Source organism: Hemitrygon akajei, chromosome 16 (genome assembly GCF_048418815.1).
Source record: "Hemitrygon akajei chromosome 16, sHemAka1.3, whole genome shotgun sequence".
NCBI classification, from domain to species: domain Eukaryota; kingdom Metazoa; phylum Chordata; class Chondrichthyes; order Myliobatiformes; family Dasyatidae; genus Hemitrygon; species Hemitrygon akajei.
Genome location: NC_133139.1, coordinates 37,375,022 through 37,395,835, shown reverse-complemented (window position 1 = coordinate 37,395,835; position 20,814 = coordinate 37,375,022). Strand labels below are relative to the sequence as shown.

Sequence of the window (20,814 nt, the reverse complement as noted above, 5' to 3'; positions counted from 1 at the left end):
AAGGTTCTGAAAGCCTGTGTCAACCAACTGGCAGGAGTATTCAAAGACATTTTCAACTTCTCACTGCCACCGGCAGCAGTTCCCACTTGCTTCAAAAAGGCAACAATTATACCAGTGTTTAAGAAGAATAATGTGAGCTGCCTCAACGACTATCGCCAGGTAGCACTCATATCTACAGTGATGAAATGCTTTGAGAGGTTGGTCATGACCAGACTGAACTCCTGCATCAGCAACAACCTGGACCTATTGCAATTTGCCTATCGCTACAATAGCTCAACAGTAGATGCAATCTCAGTGGCCCTCCACACAGCTCTAGACCACCTGGACAACACAAACACCTATGTCAGGATGCTGGTCATCGACTATAGCTCAGTATTTAACACCATCATTCCCACAATCCTGATTGAGAAGTTACAGAACCTGGGCCTCTGTACCTTTCTCTGCAATTGGATCCTCGACTTCCTAACTGGAAGACCACAATCTGTGTGGATTGGTGATAATAGCTTCTCATCACTGATGATCAACACTGGAGCACCTCTGTAGTCTGTGCTTAATCCACTGCTCAACTCTCTCTATACCTATGACTCTGTGGCTAGGCATCTAAAAATTTGCTGATAATACAACCATTGTTGGTAGAATCTCAGGTGGTGAGAGGGTGTATAGGAGCCAGATATGCCAACTAATGGAGTGGTGTCGCAGCAACAACCTTGTACTCAACGTCAGTAAAACAAAAGAGCTGATTATGGACTTCAGGAAGGGTAAGACGAAAGAACATATACCAATCCTCATAGAAGGATTAGAAGGGGAGAGAGTGAGCAGTTTCAAGTTCCTGGGTGTCAAGATCTCCGAGGACCTAACCTGGTTCCAACACATCCATGCAGTTATAAAAAAGGCAAGACAGCCACTATACTTCATCAAGAATTTGAAGAGATTTGGTATGCCAACAAATATACTCAAAAACTTCTATAGATGTACCATGGAGAGCATTCTGACAGGCTGCATCACTGTCTGGTATGGGGGTGGTGTGGGGGGCTACTGCACAGGATCGAAAGAAGCTGCAGAGGGCTGTAAATTTAGTCGGCTCCATCTTGGGTACTAGCTTATAAAGTACCCAGTACATCTTCGAGAAGCGGTGTCTCAGAAAGGCAGCATCCATTACTGAGGACCTCCAGCACCCAGGGCATGCCCTTTTCTCACTGTTACCATCAGGTATCAGGTACAGTCGGCCCTCCTTATCCGCAGGGGATTGGTTCTAGGACCCCCCGCGGATACCAAAAAACGCGGATGCTCAAGTCCCCTACTTAACCTGTCTAAGTGTGGTGGACTTTAGGACCCAGCGGCGTAGCTTTGAATCCACAGTGTTTCTGTTCACCAAGATAATCACGATCACGATTGAAAATAAAGTGGAAATAATAAAGTGATCGGAAAGAGGTGAAATGCCACCGGTCACTGGAAAAGCGTTAGGCTACAGTCGGTCAACGATCAGAACAATTTTAATGGAGAATGTGAAAGGCCCTGCCCTGAAGAAAGCTACAATTCTTACTAAGCAACGCAGTGGTTTAATTATTGAAATACATATGTTTCTTAAGTGTTTTATATGCAAAGAAAGGTAAAATATATACTATATACTAAGACAAATGTTTGACTAACTGACGCTAAATAATATCAGATGTACCTGTTCCGACTTCAAATCCAACTTAAAGACGGACTCGTTCATAAACCGGGGACTGCCTGCACTTTTAAATCATCTCTAGATTATTTATAGTACCTAATACAATGTAAATGCTATGTAAATAGTTGTTATACTGTATTGTTTAAGGAATAATGACAAGAAAAAATGTCTGTACATGCTAGAACAACGACTGCTGGAGAGAGAACTTCCAAGTTTTCCCGATCTGCGGTTGGTTGAATTCGCGGATAAAGAGGGCCGACTGTACAGAAGCCTGAAGGCACACACTCAGCGATTCAGAAACAGCTTCTTCCCCTCTGCCATCCGATTCCTAAATGGACATTGAACTCGTGAACACTACCTCACTTTTTAAATATATATTATTTCTGGTTTTTGTGCAAATTTTGATTTATTCAATATACATATACTGTAATCGATTTATTTATTATTATTTTTTTCTTCTTTGTCGATATCATGTATTGCATTGAACTGCTGCTACTAAGTTAACAAATTTCATGACAAATGCCGGCAATAATAAACCTGATTCTCAGCCTCCAATACTCAATATTAAGCTTAATAAACATTAAGTTTGTCCAACACATCTCTGGAGCTCATGCCCTCTAATCCAGGCAACATCCTGGAAAACCTCTTTTGCATCCTCTCTAAGCCTCGTGAACCTTCGGTAAAATCCATGCAACATCACTCCTACCTCTATATAAAAGGTTAATTATTCGGTGTTCAAAAAAACAGTTGTGCTGAAGAACCAGATCACAGAATGAACCAGTATATCAGAGAACACTGAAGGTATAAGCAAGTTCTCAACACTAAAAAAACTATTCAGAGTCTCATACGAATGCCTTGTTCTGGGCAGTTTTGCATATAGCGAGGAGTTGTTAACTCAACACTATTTGCAGTTTGTCCAGAGTTATCTCATTAAATCTGCATATCTGTTTAGCAAGCTAATTTAGTGCATTGCTGCCACATGACCAGCTCAATAAGTGTTCTAAAGAACACTGAGTCAGAATCAGCCTCAGCTTCAAAAGAGTTCTATTTTATTGCAATAACAAAAATGTTTGCATAACCCAAAGCTAAACATGCTCAGACAACTGATGAAAACTTCACACCTGTGTGTTTATTGGGTGAATTCACAAGTTAACTGACCGACGACAACGCTGTTCTGAATAATTTCCAATGATAACAATCCCGAAGTGTTATTAGGAATTGTGTATGGGTTCACATTCCAATTGGCCCATGCTGCACTCAATTACAGCAGCAGAAATGGCTGATGAGGATCATTTGTATTCATTACAATACAGTCAAACTTTGCTCAAGTTAAACAGAATTGTAGGGGCTCTTATGCATGAAATATCATCCTGATTTGCTGCCAAAGGTGTCACAAAGCACAATGGGGCAATTCACTGAAAATATATTTGACCTGCTGGTAAAACTCACAATAATAAATAAGGAAGCTTGTGTGCACTCATACAAATATTTGACTTGTTTTATTTGAGGATATCATTCACGTTGTTTATACCATTATCTAAGTATTGTTTATGATATTGGCAGCAGGGATTTTTTTCCTCTCATTCTACATTATATGAGGGCAAGTTCACTCACTCAGTCCTCTTGAGAATATCATGACCACGCAGCAACCTTAATTCTGGCACGGAATACTGCTTTGTGTGGGTAAGTGGGGAATTAACTGGGTAGAGGGTTACCAAATCAGGACTGAACTAGATACATACAAAGAAGTATATTTTCCGTTAAAACCAGGCCTGATCTTCATCTGGTATCCTTTCAGCAACAGTACCCGTGGGCAGTGTTCTGACTGGATACATCCCCGTCTGGTATCGGTGGGGGGGGGGGGGGGGGCACAAGATCGAAGTAAGTTGCAGAAACTTGTAAATTTAGTCCAGCTCCATCATGAGTACTAGCCATGAAAACTTCATGAAGCGGTGCCTTAGCAAGGTGGCATCATTAAGGACCCTCACCATCCAGGATATTCCCTCTTCTCATTGTTACTGTCGGGAAGGAGGTACAGAAACCTGAAGGCACACACTCAGCGATTCAGAAACAGCTTCTTCCTCTCTGCCATCTGATTTCTAAATGGACACTGAACCTATAAACACAACCTCACTATTTTTTTATTTGCTTTTTTTGCACTACTTATTTTAACTTAACTATTTAATAGACATATATATACTTATTGTAATTCAGTTTTTTCTCTCTATTTATTTATCATATATTTCATTGTACTGCTGCCTTAAAATTAACAGATTTCACAACATATGCCGGTGATATTAAATCTGATTCTGATTCTGACTAGTAAGCATACAGCAATCAGGACTTGGGGATCTGGATAATATCTTGCTGCTTTCTTCACATGGGTACCGAGACCATTTGCAACATCGCAGCTGGAGCACCGGCCGAGATCAGGCCATGAATCAAACCTGACACCACACAGCGCTTTCACCAGCTGAGCCATTCCACTGTCCAGTTAAATCACTGGAAGCATGTCAAAGGCCATCTACAGGGTAGATATAAAATATTTACCTGAAAGTGCAATCACAGAAAGGTCAATGGCCCCTGCTGGGCACATTTGAAATTGTAGGTAGTTATTTATTTATATCACAGTTCCCTTCAAAGGTTCAGGGAATAAAACATTGGTTTATGCCGCCAAATCACACAACTATATCCATTCACAAAGTTCCTCTAATGTAATAAAACATCACTAAACAATTACCAGGAATTGTACGAAGCAATTATTTGATCAAAATTAGGATTGCAGAGAGGATCGGGACATTTGCCAAGGTCTTGGTGAAGGTTTTAAAGAGTGGTTACAGGAGGAGTGAGAGATAGAGAGACCCGAGAGCTTCAGGACGAGGATGTCAGAGCTGATGACCAAGGTTGCTGGAAGAAGTGTTGTCAGAGACACAAAGCTGGAGAATACAGCCCGAGGTGACAAAGATCGAGAAAGTGGTTACAGAGATGAGGACAGTGATTGAAAGAGATGCGGGTCAGTCTAAGATAACATAGATGAATGATATTAAAATTAAGCTGAAATCAGCAAAAAAAACAGTGAATGAAGCCTGGAGCAAGTTAATATAAGATTTTCCTGAGCACGTGTTTACGTAGAAGGTAGGGTTTGGCGCAGGTCCGTGCTGAGCTAGTTAATCCTGGCTCGTGGTGTTACTAATTGGCCTCAGTGGGCCTTGAGCTGTGGCGGAGAGAGTAAAAAAAACTAGGCTGCACACTTGCAATTCACATCTAGAGCTGTATGTGGCTGTCTGAGAAGAACATTATTGAGCACATTATAATGAGAGTTACTGCAGGTACCTCAGGGACAGTTTCAACTCAAAGGGTAGAAGTATTGGAGAGTTGGGTGGGGGGAGGGGGTGAAGGCTAGAATGTCTGGATGTTGGTGAAAAAGGGACGCCCAGTTCTATAGCTAGAACAGACTGTTGTCGTACAAGCAACGTGCTTTGGAAATTAGTCAGAAGTTAGTTTAATTAAGTTAATGAGACTGCATGCCTGGTATTTTAAGCAGGCTTTTGGATTAAGAGCTGTAGGCAGGGAGATGAGAGGTTCCGAAACTACAACACCAACTCTCCACTACTCCTAGTGGCTGACCTTTGAACTCTGTCCCCTAACCCCACGACCTCTCCTTCTCCCACCTTCCCTTCCTCCACTCCAGTCTCTGGCTCTGCAACTTCCCTGTCAGCTTCTCATGCTTGCTAGCTGCCAACCAGGAAATAAATAAAAATAATTTAAATGCTATCCTGCTGTTAACTTCGGCAGGCCTGTTCTTTAGCCACTAAGTCAAACTCTCACTCTCTCTCTAATAATGGCTGCCTTCACTGTTTACTTTAGTTTGTATTTCAAGTCAAGTCGCTTTTTATTGTCATTTCAACCATAAACTGCTGGTACAGTACACAGTAAAAACGAAATGATATTCCTCCAGGACCCTGGTACTACATGAAACAACACAAAACTACACTAGACTTTGTGAGACAACTCAAGGCTCCAATAGACTACACAAAACAACACAAAAACTACACTAGACTACAGACCTACACAGGACTACATGAAGTGCACAAAACAGTTCAGGGCAGTACAATAATTAATTAATAAACAAGACAATAGGCACAGTAGAGGATAAATTTCAATATAATAATAGATGATGTTGATGTCAGTCTAGACTCTGGGCATTGAGAAGTCTGATGGCTTGGGGGAAGAACAGGACCTTCTGACCCAACGAGCCACGCCACCCAGTAGCCCACTTATTTAGCCCTAGCTTAATCACAGGACAATTTACAATGACTAATTAACCTGCTAATGGTACAGGGTTTCACTGTGGGAGGAAACCAGAGTACCCGGAAGAAAACCATGTGGTCACGGGGAGAACGCGCAAACTCCTTACGACAGTCACCATTTTTCTGATTCATTATGGACGTCGGTATCACTGGCAAGGCCAATGTTTATTATCCAACTTTAGCCACCCTTGACAATGTGGTGCTGAGATATCTTCTCGAACCATTGTGCTCTGTGGTGAAAGCATTTCTCCGTCGCTATTGATTTGGTACTTCGAGTACTTATCGAGGGGCAGTGTGCGACTTAGAAAGGAACATGCAAGTGGTGGTCTTCTCGCATTCCTGGTTGGTGGATGTCATTAAGCTTGGAGGTCATAAAAGGAGCGAGTCAAGCAAACAGTTTGTATGCAAGGGACAATGTACCCTATCCAAGATAGCTCCTTCAGTAGAAGATACAATGAGATTATTATTATTATTTTCTTCTATGTTATGTATTGCATTGCTAAGTTAACACATTTCACGACACATGCCGGTGATAATAAACCTAATACTGATTCTGATTTAAAAAATTACAGGAGCACACTTGATTATTATCAGTTTCCTGTGGTGGCTCATAAATTAACTATCCTGATTCTCTGCCTGCTAGTACCATAGAGTCATAGAAAGGTACAGCATAGAAACAGGTCCTGTGGCCCATTTAGTCTGCACTGAACCACTTTAATTGCCTACTCCCACCGACCTGCATCCGTACCATAACTCTCCATACTGCTACCATCCATGTACCCACCAAAACTTCTCTTAAACATTGAAATCGGGCTCGTTTGCACCAGTTGCACTGGCAGCTCCTTCCACACTCTCGCAACTCCCTGAGTGAAGAAGTTTTCCCTCATGTTCCCTTAAACTTTTCACTTTTCATCCTTAACCCATGAGCTCTTGTTGTAGTCCCATCACTTGGCCATGATCACACAATTATTTGATAATCCTGCTGTGTCATAAAATGCACTAAAACTTCGAAGGGATAGGATACTGGGATACTGTGAGCTGTCTTGGAATTGGAACTGGAATCGGTTTATTACTGTTGCATGCACTGAGATGCAGTGAAAAGCTTGTCTTGTAAACTGTTCACAAAGATCAAATCATTACACAGTGCATTGAGCTAGAATAAGGTATAACAATAAGAGCATGAAGAATAAAGTGTAACAGCTATACAGAAAGAGCAGTGCAGCACGAAAATGTCATTCCAAGTTGAGGTGTGATGCTTTTCTATATTGTGTGAACTTAAACTGCAGATTATGACAATCACATGTAGTGCCTTTTCAGCTGGGTGAAAAGAACATTAAATAAGAACTGATGGCTAGTGTTTGACTGTGATTCTGATACAACAGTTTCAAGGAATTAATTGCATCAAATGTAACTCACAATATTACAATCTATTGACCAATTACAATTCTTTCCATTATGTACAACAACTATATGCCAGTTCCATCCTGGACCACCATGTGATTTTTCTTTTAAGAACACTTTCTATGTTATATTTCTTTGTAACACCAGTCTATTCCCAACAGCCTTTCTGGCACAGGTCAACAGGGGACAGGGAGGTCAAGAGAAACCATACTGCCTATTGTGGGCCTCAGAATTGTTCCCACCCGTTAAACTTACCCAGAACTTGCGTGCATTTAAACAGTTCCTGCATCATTTTTATCGTTCCCCATGCTGTCTATTGTAACTTTATTGCTTATGTTTGTAATGTATTTGCGTTAGCTGACAAAATTCCATCAGATTTCTAAGGCCCTAAATTTAACAGTGATATATGCGCCACTGCTACCACAAAAACAAAGCTTCACTTCACTGCTCCTCTCCAGAGACCAGGACTTGTTGCCGTTGAGTGAGCACCTTCCCATAGTACATAATGCAAATATACATTTCAGTGGATGAAAGAGAAGCTCTGTCGGTGATGAAAAGATTCCAGTGTATGAATTCAAGGGGTCGTTTTTCCAAATTCGTGCAGGGTGGCCCACCCAGGGCACTGAAAACCCCAGTGTGGACAATGAGATAAGGTCAAGTAGTCACCCCCTGGCCTCCTTAAGAATTTAACCCATCAACCAAGACAGAGGAAAGGAAGGTGTGGCTGTCTGTCTCTTCTGTTATGAATGATTAATTGCTCTTCCCGAGGGCCATTTCTGGAGTGGCAGGTTCTTTCTTTAGGGATTGTGGACATTTTGTTTTTGCTTTGAGATTTTAAGTTGAATGGATTGGTGCATTCACATTTCAAGTTGCACTTAAAGCCCTTGTAGTATTTCCTAATTCATGAGGCACATTTTCAAAGAGATCTTCCATACTTTTTCCTCTCATCTCCTTCAGACAAACAGAGCCTTAACTGAAGGTACAAAATTTATCAGCTGGGACCTTGCGCCCATTGTGACTGAATGACTCTTTTCGGGAAAGGGTGTGGAGATTTTGGATGAGAACTGACACTGCTCTGATTTCTCCACCACTTTGATGGAAGAGGTGAACAGTTCAGGAAGATGCTTAAGAATAGTTCAGCCATCGCCTTTAATGCTCTTCCTCAGCATATGTCAGCACTTTGGAAACTGTGTCAAAAATACAAACCATATTCACACACTATCTCAGATTCCAGCACTGCAGTTACCTGCAGCACACTATGTATTGCCCAGTGGACTTGATGATGGATTAATCCTTACTAATATATTTTCTCATCTCTGAAAGTTACTATGAATGTGCCCCTGTATACTTACAGTCCACTGACCCGGTGCTGAGGGGACCACTGTCATCAGGGAACGTGGCTTCAGACAGTCCAGTCAATACTGAGAGGATTAGGAAGGTCAATGACTTCATGGTGAGACAGGAAAAATAGTCTTCTTCAGAGACGCCTGCAGGAATGGACACAGAAGTCACAGGGTTAGCACAAGGGCTCTGAGTTAGTGACCAGGGCAATCTATTTAGTAAGGCAGCAGCAGAGACACTCTAGCAAAGAAGCTTTTAGTAAAAGGTATTAACACTGAACTGAGACCAAGGCAAGAGAGAGCAAATGTGCTCGAGGCCATGCCGATGATCGAAGGTGATAAGTTAATGAACTGTTCTATGATCAAATAGAATACTGAATGGACAACAGAGCTTAAAGAGCCTGCAAAAGTCCTTGATCTGAGATTCTTTTAAGTGGTCAATACAAGTACGCCCTTGCATTTCAATATAAATACAATTTTGATATCTTCTAAAGGGATAAAGATCAGCCCCCACTGATTGCAAGGGTCAGCTGATAGTATTGATAATTTCACCCATTTTTCTTGCACTTGACAAAATTACTAAAAAATATTTGGAAAAATTAATCAAATAAAATTTTAAACAAGAACGAACATTAGGGATACATTTGCTGGTAGTGCCATGTGCCCCTCACTGTGCCTGTCTCCAGGAGACAATACAGTAGAAATGGAGGAACAAGAGTGCAATCTGTCTAACTATGCCCACGCAGGACCGGGAACTAGCTGCACAGTTGCTAGCATGCACACACGTGCCTTCATATGCCATACTGTACATGTGAATACTGTGCAGGCTGTCAGGGTTAAACCCTCAGGCAGTAATATTAGGTTCACATTGACAGCCTGATTTCCATGGTGTAAGCTTCCATTATTACCAGAGACCCAGCACCCTAGTCCAGATCTTTTTTTAAATTAACCTTCAGCTTTCTCACTTCTGCCCATAAATGAGTTCAGTGCAGCTACGCAGACACCTAGATCTTCACAATACCATGTGTGTGAACCGAGAGCCAATATCCTGTAACTCTCCAATGAATACCACCATGGGAGAACCTGTATTACATGGATGTTTAAAAAAAACAAACTCATCCTCTTTTCAAGGACAAATAAGGATGAAGATTCCCAGTGCAAATTAAAAATGAAATTGGGTGACTATTTGACCAGATGATTTTTACATGCAAGTAAAGATCACCGTATTGTGCTAAAGAAAATAATCCCAGTTGATAATCTTCTCCTCCCCACCTCAGTTCAACCGAATGTCACATCTGCTGCCATCTAAGCAAAGGCCAAAGGCTCGCCTTTCTCCTGCACAATGTGATTAAGTGCCTTGGAGTGATAAAATCAGCAGCTGAACTATCAGTGTTACTATCTGCATTACGTGTCAGTGCAGGCAAGTGGCTGAACACCCAGCTAAGCCGACGGTCAAAAGTAAAGCATTTTATCTTCTGAAAGTGTTCACTCCACCTGAGCAGTCACTGGGGAGCTCAAAGTGTTGGTACTGATCTGTTTATTATTGTGACACGTAGCAAAGCACATTGAAAAGTTTGTCTTGCATACTCCTTATACAGAACATATCATCGCTCACTTCATTGCAGGAGAACAAGGTAAAACAGTAACAGCACAGAGTAACTTGTAAGAGCTACAGAGAAAGTGCAGTGCAGATAAACAATCAAGGGCAAGATCATAACCGAGTAGGTTGAGGTTAAGAGTCCATTTTTTTGTACAAGGGGATCATTCAATAGACGCGAGGCATAATAGAAGCTGTCGCTAAATCAGGTATTTTCTCCCTGATAGGAGAGAGTGTCTGGGATGGCTGGGGGGGGTGGGGGTGTCTTTGATTACACTGGCTGCTTTACTGAGGTGGTGCAATGAAAAGACATAGATCATTGAGGGGATGCTGGTATCTGTGGTGTGCTAAACTCTGTCCAGGGGAGAATACAACATTCCAAACATTTACAATTTGGGGCTAGGCTGAGCAATCAGAACAATCATTTAATACAACAACCCCTCGGAAACCCTTTGCACTGTGAGTTTTTAATCTGCGGAGTAGCAAAGAACTGATTGGGCTTTGAAAACTTCAACCGTAAGAAGGAACAGATAATCCAAACTGCCGAACATCTTTAAAGAAGAGAGCTAATCCCAAGGGAGGGAAAATCATTCATCCCTTGAAATGTTCCTTTACTAAACGAATTTCAACACAAGAGTATGCCTTGAGCAATTGTGTCTTAATGTCACGGGCAGGGCAGGTGTAATGAACGGACAACATACTTCAGTTAGACCTAATACCAAAAAAAATGCTGAGTTGGAAGTCTAAAATAAAAACTAATTTTGCTGGAAACACTCAGCAGGTCAGGCAGTAACTGTGGAAAGAAAACAGAGCTAACATTTCAGTCAAAAACCCACTGTCTGAGTGCTAAGAGCTTTGCTTTTTCACTTCAAGTATTTCCCGACTCCTGAACATTATATCGTCCCTGTGTGCACTTGGTAATGAGCCTTATTTCGGAAGCAGTAAAAAAATTACAGCAGGTGCAAAGTTAATCAAAACTTAGCTTGGCAACATTTGGTCTTGGCAACATCAGATTCTTGCCACAATATGGGTCAGTGGCTGTTCAGCACTTATTTTGATTGCTACCTGGTGTTCTCTCCTAACATACTAATAAGTTCAATAAAAACAACTCACACCAGGCAGGAAGAACAGCCTGGTGCTGTAAAGGCTAGCTGATTCTATGTTCCTGGTGAAGAAAACTGAAGAGGTGCAGGGAAAGTGAGAGAAATAAACTGGAAAAAACAGAGAGTTTGAGTTCCTTAGATCAAGCCTAATATTCCTGCTGCATTCAAACAGTGGGGTATAAGTCAGCTGTTCAAAAGAAACTAGTCTACCAGAACAAAATGTGAAGGCTTTTCCTTTGTAGAAGATGAGGAGATTAGCATTAGGGATAGCTTCAAACCTGATGAATGATGGAATCCTGCAATTCTCTGTGTGTAGTACGAAAAGGCCACAGTGCTCTGAGCTGGTGAGGTGGCTAAAACAGCCAGAGATTCAGTGCCAGTAATCCTTGCTTGAAAATGGCTCATTGGCTGGGGGATGATTGGATTCAGGAGCGAAGGCTCCGATCAGTCTGCCGGCACATGACAAATGACAACATTGGCAAGTTAACAGAGGGTGGCCAGCATTCGTGAAACTATATCTCAGCATGGGCCAATGCACTTAGGAGATCAGAGGAAGAAATTCGACAGGAATAACATGGGGAAACGTGTGTTGAATCACTCAGGATTTGCATTCAAATCTAACAACAGCTATATAAAATCCACACAGCAAAATAAATTCACTGTTGCTCTTCACTTTTTTCCTGAGAGGTTTATTAATATTCAACAAACCCCTAAGAGACTTCCAACCAAAGCACTAACATCAATGATTTTCCTGTTGCAAATATTTTTGCACCCGATCTTCACCCAGAATTGAAAGCTCTTGCACTTTAGAAGAAATGAGACATCAAAGGGATCTTTATGCGAGTTGAGCCGATCTTGTTATCCCTACAACGCCTGTTTCTTTTTGCTTCCAAAGTTCTCTTTTTTTTTGTTAAACTGCTGATAACCAGCTTTGGAACAGTGTGGTATCAACCCACTGCACTGCTTGGTTAGGGGGATGTGGGGTGGGGTGGGGGGGGGGGGGGTGTAGGTTGCCGAGAAGGAGCAAAGTCACGTTCCTCCCTTCACCTAGTGTTAAAAAAAGGTGCTCCTTGGCTAGACCATAGAATAATACAGCACAGGAACAGGCCCATGGCCCACAATATTGTGCCAAGCAATCAGAATCAGAATCACTTTACAGCCAGTATGTGCAACATACCAGAATTAATTGTATCAGAATACCAGATTGAAATTAGATTAGCAATCAAAAGACTCAACTAAATTAATCCCTTCTGTCTACACAATTTCCATATCTTTCCATTTCTTGAACATTCATGTGCCTATCTAAAAGACTCTTAAATGCCTCGATTGTATTTGCCTCCATATCTACGGTAGGTAGTGCATTCTAGCAACTACCACTTCCTGTGTAAAAAAAAACTTAGCACACACATCTCCTTTGAACCTACCCCATCTCACCTTAAATATGTGCCCTGTCATATTAAACATTTCAAACTTGGGATATTTGCTGTCTAAGCCCAGCTTGTAAACCTCCACTGGATCTTCCCCCAGAAAATAAGCTTGCACAACCTCTTCTTGTAGCACATGGCCTCTGATTCAGGCAACATCCTGGTAAACCTCTTCTGCATCCTCTCCAAAGCCTCTGCACTCTTTCTATAATGGGCTGAAAAGAATTGAATGAAATACCCTAAATGTGACCTAGCTAGAGTTTAATAAAATTGCAACTCAACTTCCTGACTCTTAAACTCAACAAAGAAAGGCAAGCATGCCATATGTCTTCCTTATCTCCCTATTAAACTAGGCGATCATTTTCAAGGAGCTATGGACTTGGACCACAAGATCCTTCTGCACATCAACACTGTTAAGGGTCTTGGTCTTTTGATTCTGCAAAGTTCAACAATTCACATTTGGGTGATCTATATCCCACAGTATCTTTTGCAAGCCTACTACTCTTTCCACAAAACCACTAATCTTTGTGTCATCTGCATAGTTTTTACCCTACCCATCCATGTTTTCAGCGAGGTTATTTATATATAACACAAACAGCAGAGGTCCCAGAGCAGCTCCCTGATAACACCACGAGCAACAGACCTTTGGCCAGAATAAGCCCCATCAACCACTACTGGGAAGAAATCAAAACCTTGGCTGAATATTTTCTTTCACTCTTGCAACTCTGAGGCTAACTGAAAAACATGTTACTGTGATGCAGGTCGTTCTGCACAGATAGAGAAACTCACCTCCACCACTTTGGCCCACATTTCCTTTAGCTAACTTAAACCTTCAGCAGATAGAAACACCAATTTACTCCACAGGGCATTTTAAGCTTAACACGTGATGGAGCTGAAGCAAACACTAATATTACAGTAATGGAGCTGCTCAAATGTCACCAACAGATGTATCAATGTAATAGTAACCTTTAGTCCACAGCTAATGGATTTACTTGGCCAATCTACTCTTCTCCTGGGTCTGTAAAAGAGCTTGCATCTCTACCGACAGGTTATCCATTTTATGCAGAAGAAAATTATTTTAGGGCACACATGGAAAAGGGTTAACAGCAAAGCCTTTTCTGGTTACTGCTGGTCTGATAGGGAGGCATAACTAAGAGAAGTGTTAACTCTGTTTCCTTTCCACATAAACTGCCTGGGCTGCTGAGTATTTCCAGCACTTTATATTTTATTTCAGATTTCCAGCATTTACTGTTCTTTTAGCTTTCTGTTACCCAGAGTGCAATTTGTGAAAGTCAGATGATGTTTCCTGTTACAATGGAAGATAAGTCAATTCAAATGAATACTCGAAAAACTACAGATGCTGGAAATCTGAAATAGAAACAGATATTACTGGAAACAATCAGCAGGTTAGACAGTATCTGTGGAAAGAGAAACAGAACTAATAATGTCTGAGCTTACAATAGTCTGAAGGATCTCAGAACTGGAGAAATAAATTTGTTTCCCTTTCTGCAGATGCAGTCTGATGTACTGAATGTTTCCAACACTTACTTAAGACATTTTAAGACCAATTTTCAACTACTCAACTGACAATAAAATGTCTTCAAACAATAACGAAAGAAGTAGCTTAAAGCACTTTGCCACTACTACATTTACGTGGTTTGCAGTGGCCATTTTGTGAACAGTAAGATTGCAGAAACAGCAAATAAGATATGTAACAAATTGACCAAAACATTTTCTTATTTATATGAAGGAAGTGCTGTTGGCCAGCAAGCCAAGGAAACTTTGCGCTTACTTTTTGAAAGAACTGAAGGAGATTTGACATCTAGGTCGTGAGGGAACAAATGTACTGGCCTTGGAGTGACCAAGCAGCACTTTTGGACAGCTCAGAAGTACATCAGTGAGACCAGGCCTCCGAATGATTGATGAACAAAAAAAGAATCAGGCTTGGAGAGGTAACACATATTAAAACAAATAGTGCAGAGAAATAGAGGAAAGCTGAAATGAATAAATGGAAATAAATTGGGAGGCACGGCAAGGGAAAACTGACGACAAGAGGTAGAAACGAAACCACATTGTAATGTGAAGAATGTCAGTTTTTTTTTACCAATTAATAACAAACACAAGAATTGTTTTTGCTGCATGCAGCACTCTTAAAGAAATACAAAGAAAAATAATTTACTTTCTTCATAAACATGAGAGAACAAAACCAGATAGGCAAGCAAAGCCTCAGCTGGCTGTTCTTGTGCAATGCTGTGGTCCATACTGTGATGGACAGCTGATGGCTGGTTTCTGGACTTTTGGTGTGTTTACCAAATCTGGATGGACTGTACCGTTGTTACAGAGCCATGACTATGGTGTGCTCCTTCCCCCAGTCAATTTGCCTACTGCTGCCACTGATACCGGCCTGGAACCCTACAACTCCTCAGCTCCCGTGTTTTTCTGTTTAAGTGGAGGCTCAGCTGGGAGGACCTGTGAGTTTGCTGAGCACTGGTACTGCAGCATCTCCCGAGTTTCCCTGCTGTTCATTTTTAAGTGCCAGAGCACTCTGTGAGAGGTAGCAACAGACACAACTAGCAGAGAAGCCCTTTCAGGTTACCGGTAACAATTAGTTAAAGGCACTAAATGCCTCCTGCTAAGCAGAAGCTAGACCAATATACAAGAAAACAACATAAAATACAAACTGTTCCAATTCTTAACAGATGTATAGCACTAACCTCGTCACAGTCAGCAACACAAACAGGGAACAGAGGCACTCCTGAAGGACACATAATGTCCCAGTGGTGAGTAGAACTGTCTTGTCTAAGCCTTTCCTGTCATTAATATATGTAGTGCATCTCAAGTAGGGTTTTAGGTTTGCACTGTGTACTAGGTGGCATACCATGATGAATAAAATATAACTTAAAAAAAAATACAGCTCCCTACATTGTCTGACCGCAAAGGCAGTGGAAGCCTTAGCTTTCATATTAATACACCATCTTATACAGCCGGTCAAAACAATCATGTTTTGGAGGGGAAAGTACAACTTTATAACATATATAATTTAGCAATGAGATGGCTAACTAACTTTAAACAGGAACGGCAGTAAATCTAGCTCTGTCTCCTAATCTGCTGGAAATGGTCTCAGCCAAAGTCAAGTCAAATTGTTTCACTCAATAATTTAAGGTGGATTGAAATTGCGATGCCTCTGACATGAATTAAAGGTACAAAGTTCTAACCAAGAGCAATCCTGGTGATTCAATTTGCTCCGTCCACAAAGAAGATGCAACATCACCAATGCACGCGAGCTGTACCGTGCTGCTGTTAATAATTTATGACAGTGTGTCAGAATACAGCAGTGAATTAGCATAATTAGAAACTACTGGAGGCTTCCTCCATCACTCTACACAAAGTCTCAAAACTAGAATAAGGAATTCTAACTATTATACATCACACAATAGAAGAAGAGGAATTTTAACATTTGGCAATTATCTATTTGATAAATGGAGAAAATAAATGAAACCCTAATAATAAATTAATGAATGGAGCCTGTTTGACTGACATTTTCATCTTCCCAGCTCGGTTGGTAACACTTCTTTCTTTCAGAAACATGAAGGATTTAATTGGATTAATGCAACGCAGATAGGCCTGGTTTTCTCTGACTGAAGCATCACCACATGCAAGTTGTGTGGGTTTTCTCCCACAATCTACTACACATAAAAAAAATTAGCCTAACCGTTTGCGGTACATCAGAGCTGGTGAACGAGCTGGCGAACAAGCTGCTGATATTCAACACCAAATGCCACAGGAGAACGCTGGGGACTGAGTGAGGTGCAGATGTGATGCTGAATCACTGTTGGAAAACATACTACACAAAACAGATTCTCGTATCTAATGGTAACTGGATGGAAGGAAGCCTTAAGAAGCTTTATGCTTCATAAGCTTTATTGAAAGCAATAAATATTTCAGGAGTAAGGCTGTAGCATTAGGTTCTTCCTATATTGCATAAACTTAATTTCTCAGATTTTTTTGACATAAAATCGCATGTTTGTATATTCTATATTTTGCCTTTGCATTTTGCCTTAACAAACAATGAACAGGATAATGCATCAAAAGTGCATTTATACAAAAATGTATTCCTTCCTTTTAAGCTGTATATTATTGCTAGGAAACTGAAAGATTTAACAAGACTGTAATACAATTGAAGGGTTTCGCATGATGCCAGAACATGGCCTACAACTTAGAGTATGCAGGAACCTTTGTCTGTCTGCGTCTGACTATTGCACTGGAAAGCCTACAGACAGCAGAGAGCCCCATTTTGTATTGTTCAGCAGTTTATTTCCATTCCAGGTAAGCTGACTGCTAGCCCATTTGTAGTCACCACACAAGGGTGAGCTTTAGCCATTAATGGAAAAGTCCCCACTTGATTTTCCTTCCAACCTTAATTTTCAAATGCTGACTGTTATTTCATCAGGCAAAAAAGAAAAACAGATTTCCAGTAGTTGAAGATTCCTTCCTGCCCTTCTCTGCTCCTGCTAACCCTCATGGTTGGCAGTATTGTAATGTCTTTTTCTACCTCAGAAACAGCTTCCACTGAACACAATGACCAAAACCTGGAACAGTAAGTCTTTATGTTAATGTGTTTTAACTCTTACATACAGACTGATGGACCTGAACTTGGCTTCCAAGCTACTCATTAACCAGGGCAGAACTAATTGGAAAATCAAAGTTAAAACTTCTAAGTAATTTATTATTATTTTTTAATTAAGAAGGTTCAGTCTTAATGTAATGCAATCAAGGAAATGACACCATAATTATTAGATATCACACAGTGTAGCAGTGATAAGCTCTCGCATACACTGGGGAGACAAGCTTACAGAAAGAGAACTGGATGTTCTACAGTGAATAAAAACTGGAGAGCATAAGAATTAAAGAGAAAGAACAGATCATCTTGGACCTTGAGTCTGCTCTACTATTCAGTAAGACCATGGATTAGCACTATTTTCCTGAGGAGATCATATCCCTTAAGTGTCTTTATAACCTGAAATCTAACCACTTCTGTTTAGAACGAACATAGTGACTGAGCCTTCATGCTCCTCCAGGATACATGGCTGGAGAAATTTCCTTATTCTTAAGGTTGTAGAGTCCTCAGCTTGGGGAAACATCTTCACTGCATCCATCCTGGCAAGCCCTACTTGAATATGGCAGGCTTCAAAGAGATCACTTATTCTTCTTCTAAACTCAAGAGAACCCAGTTTCAGTCTACACAATCTCTCCTCATATGGCAAACTCACTGTCCCAGGAACTGGTCTACTGTCCCATTCTATGTCAAGAGTAACCTCTTTTGATTAAGGAGACTGCACACTATAACCTAGTAGTATCACTGAGATGCTGTATAATTGCAGATAAATCCTCTCATGATAGAAGACATTTTGTCATATACATTTGCCTTCATAGCTGCTGGTTTGCTGCACCAGGCATGTTGGCAAAGTACAACAACAACTCCGTCCCCTTCAGCATCAGGATTTCTTAATCTGTCACCATTTTAGCAATAGTCTGCCTTCTGCTCTCTAAAGGAAATGAATGTCATAAATTCTTGACTATGGAAGATTAAAACCAAGTCTTGCAACACATAATTGAATTGAAGCTTCTACTTCTCCTTATTGATGTTATTCAGAAAGAATCTGTGGTGGAGAATGTATGTGACTTAATAATGTCTGCTTTGTATCATCCATCCTCCAAGAGGACCACAACCTTGTTGTAGGGTTTGGAGGCTTGTGTCTCTCAATGACCTGGAGAGCTATGTTGGCTAGGGCCAGGGCCTTGTGCTTTGGCTCTTGGTAGGGTCACTCATGCCAAACAGGTGATAGGGTAGAGGCAAGACTAACAGTTGTCCACCAGTCCTCCAGGTTTGGGGGTGGGGGGGGGGGGTGTTCAGCTCAGGACTAACAACCCTGAGAAGTCAAAAAACATTTGTTACAGAAATAGCAATAAAGAATCCTTCTATACTGACAGAGATGGAGGACCTTAAATGCCAGTGGCGTACAGGCAGTAAGTGTATTAACCATAAATCATTTTTACTTCCACATTTACAAAACAACAGCTGACAAAATAATGTGATCCACAATTTCTAGTGGTACCCATATTAAGTGGAAATTAGGATTTCCACAAGATCTCCAAGGAAGCAATCGTTAAGGCACTCGCCAACTAGACAGTTGGGGAATAAGGGATGTGGGTTACAACTGTTTATAAGAGGGATTGTGACCTTAGGGGATCTAACAGTCGGAGTTCCAATGTCTGAGCTTACTTTTGTTGAAATGAGATGGTTAGATTGAAGGTGGAGCTACATTGGGAATGGAGTGAAGGGAGTAAGGCATGATGGAGAATTAAAGAAAGGGATTTTCCAAAGAGGGCTTCTAATGCCTGTTGTCTCCAACAATGGTCTTATTATACTGCAAGTACTGTATCTATCTGGTCCTCCACAGGACTGTTTTGCTGTGAATGGCTACATTCTGAGCACATGAAATCACATCAAGCACAAGGGTCAATCACTCCAGGAGAGCCAGGTTAAATTTCTAGAATGATGTGAGGGAGTCTGGAAACATTTGCTATCTTGACTTACTTGAAGTAAAAAAAATCAATCACACACTGTTGAAAAAAAATATAATGCAATTGAATTTCAAGGTCAATAAACTTTAAATAGCTGGAATAGACATCAAAAACGACAAACAGGATACAAAGGCAAAAAGCAAAAATGAAATAAATTTTTTTATAGACTCAAGGGACTGAAATTGTTGGAATCTGGAGCGGAAAAAAAAAACAAGCTGTTGGAGGAACTCAACAAGTCGAGCAATATCTGTGCAGGGAAAGGGATTGTCGAATTTTTAGATCAAGCCCCTGCATCAGGATAAGAATCTTAGTTTTGTAAAGCATAGAGTTACAGCATCCAGCCTATATTATGCTAAAGCTTGCCTCAGTGCCTTCGGTGAGATGGTCAAAACACATTCTCCTGAAGGTGATTCTTGCTGGAAAATATATGAGGTAAAATATCTGCCAAGGTTTTCCCAATTTTCTGCCATAATTTCAACAGACAATAACTTCTGTGGGAGATAGAGTAGAGGCATCCACACATATATGCAAGTCTCTGAGGGCAGGATGAGCTTGGGAGCCTCATTGGTCAGTGGTCAGACTCAAATGGAAATAATTGCCATGCACAGATACTAGGAAATTGATACTACCCATAGCCACTCGTACAATGTGATGTGAAGGATCCATAAATTAGTGTCAATAAAATGACCTTGAACAGCTTGCATTCTGACAGTCACTGGCATATACTACAGGATGGATGATCACTGTGGGAAATATAAGAATATTACTGAATGTGTAAGAGTGTTAAATTTCCTTGCTGAGATTCATTGAGCCACATAGTTAGGACAAAGTAAGTGACTTCCCCACATCTAAGTAGCATATCTCTGTAGGCGCAGTAACTAAAGTGTGTTGATCATGAGCTGAATACTCCTTAAAATCAACCTGGTCTCCTCAATCTAAAATTAAGTGGTATACGGTAAATTGCTTCCATATGAGCCACATTCAACTAATTAACATGAATTAAGTTCCAGATACAGGGCGTGCAGTGTGACAGTTCTTTCCCCGATGAGCTGTCTTCATTCCATGATGTGCTGTTTGTTTAAAATCTATGCTGTCAAAGGCATTCCCAGTTCACTGTTATAATCAAACAAAAGTGGAGTAAGTATACCTGCCAGCAAAGAATGGTTTGGCTATGAGCTACTGATGGCACGGCACCTGCAGCAGACAACGTAAATGCCAGCTGGAAGCTCTGCCCTTCCATTTTGTTCTGATCTGATCTGTTATACAGGATTGAAATTTGCTTTGTTTTTCTTCTGCACAAAAGGCTCAATTCTTTCCTTGACATCGGGATGACCTCTGACCACATTCATGACTGGAAAGTAATTGTGTGCACGTAATGTTGT

The 20,814-nt window shown here is 40.9% G+C and overlaps 1 protein-coding gene across 10 annotated transcripts in view; it reads right to left on the bottom strand.

The window, feature by feature from the left end:
- sema6bb (sema domain, transmembrane domain (TM), and cytoplasmic domain, (semaphorin) 6Bb) overlaps positions 1-20,814 on the bottom strand; it is a 533,030-nt gene that overhangs the window by 287,379 nt on the left and 224,837 nt on the right. For all 10 annotated transcript variants that reach the window (XM_073068714.1, XM_073068715.1, XM_073068716.1 and 7 more), the window contains one exon: positions 8,736-8,870. In XM_073068714.1, coding sequence (XP_072924815.1) covers positions 8,736-8,835 — 100 coding nt within the window. In that variant the 5' untranslated portion in view covers positions 8,836-8,870. The remainder of the gene's footprint in view (positions 1-8,735; positions 8,871-20,814) is intronic.